Here is a 6534-nt window from a genome sequence, read left to right as displayed (position 1 = left end):
TTCCTGCTCTGACTGAAGCGTGTTTCGGTTCAGTTTCAGACATCCTGGACGACATGGCGGAGAGCAGGGAGTGCGTGAACTGCGGCTCCATCTCCACGCCGCTGTGGAGGCGCGACGGCACGGGCCACTTTCTCTGCAACGCCTGCGGCCTTTACAGCAAAATGAATGGCCTGAGCCGGCCATTAATTAAACCCCCGAAACGCACGGTGAGGAGGGATGGGGGGGGGGGCAGACATGTGAGGGACACTCAATCGCTCAATATCATGGTGTCAAACAAGGTAGTGGCAGACGGCAGTGATCAAATTTGGGTATAAAATGAAGTTTTACGCATTTTACGCATAGATTCGTCATTTTCCTCTTAGAGGAAAATCTTAATTTTCTAATATTTTTTAGTTGAAAAGAAGTCATTTAATTTGTTAGTGGCTGATTTTTATGACACAATAACGTCTTGATGACATTTCCTTCCCTAACCGTTCAAAATGTTACTCAAACAGTAAATTAGACGAATGTTTCCTGGCGCCATTACGCACAGTTTTATTTATTTTTACTGGGAAATTAGTTATCACTTATAGGGACTCCCAGAAATTGAACATCCTGTCACAGCTGTCAGTAAATGCCACCTAAATGTACACCACAATAGAGCCCATATTATTGTTAGGAAATAAGTTATTAGCCAAAGTGCGATTTAATCACCCGAACGTGACTCATTTTCTCCCTTTTTTAAATTCCTAAGCCGTAAAAATAAAGATGATTAACTTTTTTTTTTCTGTGCGTCACTAGTCGACCTCCAGACGGATCGGCCTTTGCTGCGCCAACTGCCAGACGAGTACAACCACCTTGTGGCGCAGGAACGCAGAGGGAGAGCCGGTGTGTAACGCATGCGGGCTCTACACGAAACTACACGGGGTGAGTCCAGGTTTTAAAGGAACATTTTCTTTTCCTTGTCTAAGCTGCTTTTACCCTCCAAATTATCTGCTTCTAAACATCTGGTAAATCCTGCAGGTACCTCGGCCGCTCGCCATGAAGAAAGAGGGAATCCAGACAAGAAAAAGGAAACCCAAATCTTTGAATAAAACCAAAGGATCCTCTGGTAAATCACTTGTTTCTTATATAGATGGATAAATGTTGTACAGTTAAACAAAACTAAACACGTGTTGTTTTTTTTAAAGGCAATAACAGCTCTGTGTCCATGACTCCCACATCCACCTCTTCATCTAACTCTGAAGACTGCTCCAAAACCAGTTCTCCCTCTGCACAAGTGTCAGGGGTAAGCCTTTTATAATTCACCTSTTACATTTGGCTCTTGTTGTGCAAAGTAGAGGTAAAATGAGAGTCACACTCTGCACACTCCTTCACTTATTTTTTGGTAAACAAACCTGAACTCAGGCAGTCACATGTGAGCTACTAAGGCGTCGCCTTCTTACCATAAGATGAGCCTCAGATTTCTCAGGATCTGAGATGTTTGGTGTTTGGTTCAGTGCTCGTAATGCAGATGGAATCTGCATCCAAACAACTCCCACTCCCACCGCCGCTTCGCACGAGAGGCACCTTCACCTCAAACTCTACTGACTCCAAACCTCTTTCCTTTGTGCTGCTGTTGCAGGTCAGCTCATCCGTGCTCTCCAGCTCGGGGGAGGGAACCAGCTCGGGCCCGGCGGGGAAGTTCTCGGGACAGGACAGCCTGTACGCCAGCGTGGGTCTGACCCAGAATTCAGACGTAGCTTCGGTGAGGGGCGAACCCTGGTGCCCCATGGCTTTGGCTTAAAAAAAAAAAAGAAAATTCAAAAAAAGAAAAAAAAAGTTGTTTTCTCTGGGTGGACAGAACTCCCTGCACCCCCCTCCGCTACCCCGCCCACCAGATCCTCACCCACTTCTTCTGTCTGGATGCTGGATAACACGTGGATGTGGACACGTTTTGACCCCCACCACCAAAAGGGTGAGATGATCTTCACGCAGCATGAAAACACGGAATATCTGGGATTTTTATTTTCCCAGATTGGTGCTGGGAAAACAAAACGAAACAAAAGAAACAACGGATGGAAACACAAGGTCAGATGATGGTTTCTGGACCCATCGTGGACTCTGATGTCTCCCATTCACGACACAAAACCTGATTCTTTACCGTAAAAACTGCCACCATGAAGGAGTTGCTCACTGAAAAACAAACAAACAAACAAACAAAAAAACTTGGACATCAGTGCTTCATGAAGCACTTCGGACATTTAGATATGCCTCCCCCTCTCACAACTGGAATCACGCCATAAAACAACTTTATGAATCAAAAGTAAAAAAATATATTTATGAATCTTCCAATGTTGAGAACATGATTGTTAATAAAAATATCAAATGTAGAGTAGAAAATGAACCTTTTTGATGTCCTCTTTGCTTTTTCTTTCCTTTAAAAAAATCAGTCGTTAGTATGAAGTAGTGGTAAATCTGCACACATTTTCCACTAAAAGCTCTTACTGATGACTGAAACAAGTTTGGTTTAAACAGGGTATAAATGTCACAAAGTGTTGTTTTTGTTTAATCATTTACTGAAAAAAAAGCAAGTTATTGATTTCTTCTGAGTCATTCTCCACAGCTGTGAGCATCAGAGGTACTTTTCTTTTAAAAACATGCTAAACCAAAAGCTTTTTATTTTAAACTAAGCTCAACCAGAACAGTTTAAGTTTTTTTTTTTACTGATGTTTCTGGTCTAACACGTGAACTGCTGCACTACCTGAATCAATATTAACTTTTATGTGTTTCTCAATCACGTTCTTTGCAAATTAGAACAAAGTGGCGAAAAAGATCATCTGAATAAATTCATGCCGTGATGACTGTGGATGCTGTAGTGAATCAATGTGTTTCTTTAAACGATGCGATCTTTGCAAAACAAACGAAGCAGACTGATTTTTTTTTGCCTTAATTTGTTACAAAAAATATTCTGACTCTGGCACAAGAGCAGGTTTTACAAAATATACATTTATTTTATTTTTTATTCATCCTTGTGAAGCATGCCGTTCACACTTCCAGCCCTATTTATTTCTTTAAATAAACATCCTGCTTTTATTTTTATTTTTTTTCCCTCTATGGAACTGAATGAGAAGTTCTTTTATTTAAACTCAGTCCAATCAATGGTTCAGATGAAACAAATTATTTGGTTTGTTTGAAAAGTTGCGATAAAGGGAGGAAGTTTTGATCTTATCTTTGATTTCAATCCCTGCACCAACTTTGCTTTTTTTTAAGATGTTTTTAATAACAAAAACCAGTGAATGAAAAGCAAGGATTTCGTGCCTTATTTTAAAAAATTCAAATGTTTCCTAAATATAAAACATGAATTGATGCTTACATGCTACAATTTCCTGCTTTTTTATGGGAGACGATTCCTTTAGCTGCATCGTGTTTTTACTGTTTGTTCCATTAAAGCAAACCTTTTATTCCTCCTGACAATATTTTTCTTCATGAGTTTTTTTTATTTCTTTTTTATTCCCCACTTCTGGTCTCCTGGGGGGCTCAAAGCTACTTCCCTATGTCCTCTTGAACCAGCAGCTCAAAGTACCTGTCACAGTGTTTACTGTAACTTAAGAGAATACGACCTGTGAGTAATTCCACATGAAATGATTGCAGAGATGGGGAAGATTTATGTCTGGGCTTAGCGTTATCAGTTTGCTCTTTGACATATTGATCGAGTGCCGTATATTGAGTGTGGAGGAATGTGCTGCGCTGCACAACAGTCTGCGAAGTCCGATGATGGATCTTATAGCAGCAACATGTTTTTCTTTGGCTAAATTCTGACGTTAAATCATCGTCTCCCGCAGCTAAAAGCCCACGGATGGTTATATTTCAGTCACTTTTACAGACACTGACCTAATATTTGGTGTGGTAGTAGCTGAACCTAATCCCCAACATATATTCTGATTGCTAACAGGCTGAGTGAGAGCTTTGTTAAAAATGCTGCTTTTAACAATTCAGCATAGACTCTGCTTTTCTGTTTGCAAAATATCTCGAGAACCACTGGATGGATTTAAGTAAAACTCTCGGAAGGTAATAAATAGAGTTACGTCTTTCACTGATTAACTTTCAGACCTGACACAATTCAAAATGGCTGCCAAAATTACTTGACCTTAGAAAACACAAAAAAGGCCAGAATCCAGTCAATTTTACAAATATTGTGCTAAAAGTTGGTAACGTTGTAGCAGAGTCTAACCTACTGTAACCTCTTAAAAATGCTACTCATTGTCTGAGATTTTTATCGTAAAATTCTTTCACTGTTGGTTAGAGTTGACTCTGTCTGTTAGCAAAATATCTCATGAAAAACAGGTCAGATTTCAGTGAAACTCTCAAAAAATAAATAACGGATGAACATGGACAGCTCATTAACTTTTGGAGTGGATCCAGCTCAAACAGGCTGCCGCAGCTAATCGACAACAACAAACASAAAAATGAATACAACTCAGTCAGTTTTGCAKAWATTGAGCTACAATTTGATGTGCTCGTGAGTCATGCTCAACACATACTCTAAACATATGATATTGCATAAGATCACAAATAACGTTCTTTTCAAGGTTTGACTAAAAGCAACATGAGATGCGCTTTGTTTAAAGCCCTGATCGGAACTCCTTCAAAGAGTGCTAAATCTTTATTATTCTGACAATTAAAATATCCTTCATAAATTTGTATAGTTTTATWGCTCCATGTAAACATTTGAATTACTTGCAACAACTTGCTTTGCACAGTAAAGCAAGTCTTCGAGCGTCCGAGAACATAAATTACAAAACCTCCTTTAAATATGTAAATTCAAGCTGGTGTTGAGCTCAAAACACAAGCAAATATTTAAAGATTTCCTGAATTTATGAGATGGTCCTGCCTTAGCTGGGCCTGATTGGTATCCACGGTGCCATAATGGGGAGGAAACATAAACACAACTGCAGAGAAATCCTCCCTCATCTGGGTAGTTATTCACAGAGTTGAAGGTCACGTTTAAGAGCCGTGAGACTGGAGGACAGAGATGCATCTTTGGAATAAAAAGGAACGTTTGCTCAAGAAAGCTATCGAAAGCTACACAAAACAGAGGAGAGGGGGACACGGAGAGGAAAAGCTGAAAGGCAGAATGGCATCATGGCTCTGCAGGGTTGAAAGTCCTCCCAAAGTAAACAACCCAGCCTGGCCCAGCAGCAGACAGCGGGGCCCCTGGGCTGTTGGGCCACGGGGGCCGTGGCTCGGTGCGTTGCAGTAGCTCCCCCAGGAAATGCCCGTTGATCTTTCCATGCTTCCTTTCAAAGGAGAGCTACGCCGGCTCTGTCTCCGGAAAAGATGGGATCTCTGACTCAGCCCTTTTGGGTTTCCTCGATGGACACAGTGGCATGTTCTGAGAGAGAAAACACTCAGGCGCACAACCTGCGTTCGACACACTGGATTTAGMTTTCCCGATCGGAAAAGATCACACGCCTCTGCACGCCTGTTGTTGTGTGGGGTTGTTATTCTGTGATTTATTAACCTTGACAGATTCATAGAAAGCCGTTTGGTGCTTTCAGAGCTGTGTCCACAGAGATATTAGCCCTCTTAGTTGGCAAACACGTTTGAGACTGAAGCTCCTCCCCCTTGGCCGTGTCAGTCTGTAACAGCCGAGGTAAAGGTTCAACCTCAACACCAATAAACAACGATGAAATAAAACTGAAGCAGCAGGAAACAGAGTGTTGTTGCAACGACGCTCCGATGACATCACGCAGCTATGTATAGTGAGTGTTGCTTTTTACAGGAAAAAACGGGAGTGTGTTCACAGGGATGGGTGCTGCGGTGGGAAGGACACTACTTGTGGAAAAGAATTAAAATGACAGCACGTACCAAGTGTTGTGCGAGAGCTGGAAAATATACAGGTCAGGAACGGGGCGTGACGGGAGGAGGGATGGCTGGATCCAGAACGCAGAGGAAAGACTGAAAGGGAAARTTCAGAGGGATTTGATGTAAGTTGAGAAGGAAACTATTAATTTTCGGTGTGTTGTCAAAAATCTGCTTTACACCATAAAACGTTTTGATCCAGAAAGCGAAGCAGGAAGTCCACCACTAAATCAGAACCAATTGAGTTTAAAAACAAAGGTGAACTTTAAATTGAAATTTCTAGTGTCTTTAAAAATGTTTTTTTTATAAAGATGATGCTTTAAATAACTAGGGGAAAAAAAGGTTATTTTGACCTCTTGTACCCAGGATCTCATTCTTTCAGTCATGATCCGCTCCTCATGAAGTTGAGTGTTGAAATGTAAACAGACCAGTAAATCAAGAGCTTTGTATTTCGACTCAGCTCTTTCTTCACCACGACGGACCGAAGCAACACCCTCATTACTGAGGATGAGACTCCAATTAGTCGATACATCTCCAGCTCCATCCTATCACTCATAAGCAAGACACCAAGCTATTATATTAGACCATTAAATATAAATTAATAATCAGAGAAACATAAAGTCTATTTTAATCTGAAACATATATTACAGCTAAAAATATATCACCTATAGGAATCATACTTGATTTATTTTTCAAACACTTAGTTTTACT

General features: G+C 40.8%; 1 protein-coding gene and 1 long non-coding RNA gene across 2 annotated transcripts in view; one reads left to right on the top strand and one right to left on the bottom strand.

Annotated features, from left to right (window-relative positions):
* LOC106533083 (uncharacterized) overlaps positions 1-1596 on the bottom strand; it is a 3840-nt gene extending 2244 nt beyond the window's left edge. The window contains exon 1 of the long non-coding RNA XR_001312190.1: positions 1425-1596. This is a non-coding gene — a long non-coding RNA (uncharacterized LOC106533083). The remainder of the gene's footprint in view (positions 1-1424) is intronic.
* Positions 1-3432, top strand: part of gata6 (GATA binding protein 6) — a 5489-nt gene extending 2057 nt beyond the window's left edge. The window contains exons 3-7 of the mRNA XM_014029288.1: positions 34-206; positions 781-906; positions 1003-1090; positions 1170-1267; positions 1604-3432. Of these exons, the coding sequence (XP_013884742.1) occupies positions 34-206; positions 781-906; positions 1003-1090; positions 1170-1267; positions 1604-1765 (647 nt within the window). The 3' untranslated portion in view covers positions 1766-3432. The remainder of the gene's footprint in view (positions 1-33; positions 207-780; positions 907-1002; positions 1091-1169; positions 1268-1603) is intronic.
* Positions 3433-6534: the final 3102 nt, after the last annotated feature.

The sequence above is a fragment of the Austrofundulus limnaeus genome, unplaced genomic scaffold (genome assembly GCF_001266775.1).
Source record: "Austrofundulus limnaeus strain Quisiro unplaced genomic scaffold, Austrofundulus_limnaeus-1.0 Scaffold6, whole genome shotgun sequence".
In the NCBI taxonomy this organism is placed as follows: Eukaryota; Metazoa; Chordata; class Actinopteri; order Cyprinodontiformes; family Rivulidae; genus Austrofundulus; species Austrofundulus limnaeus.
Note: the sequence above shows the minus strand (reverse complement) of the source record. Positions and strands in the feature narration are given on the sequence as shown.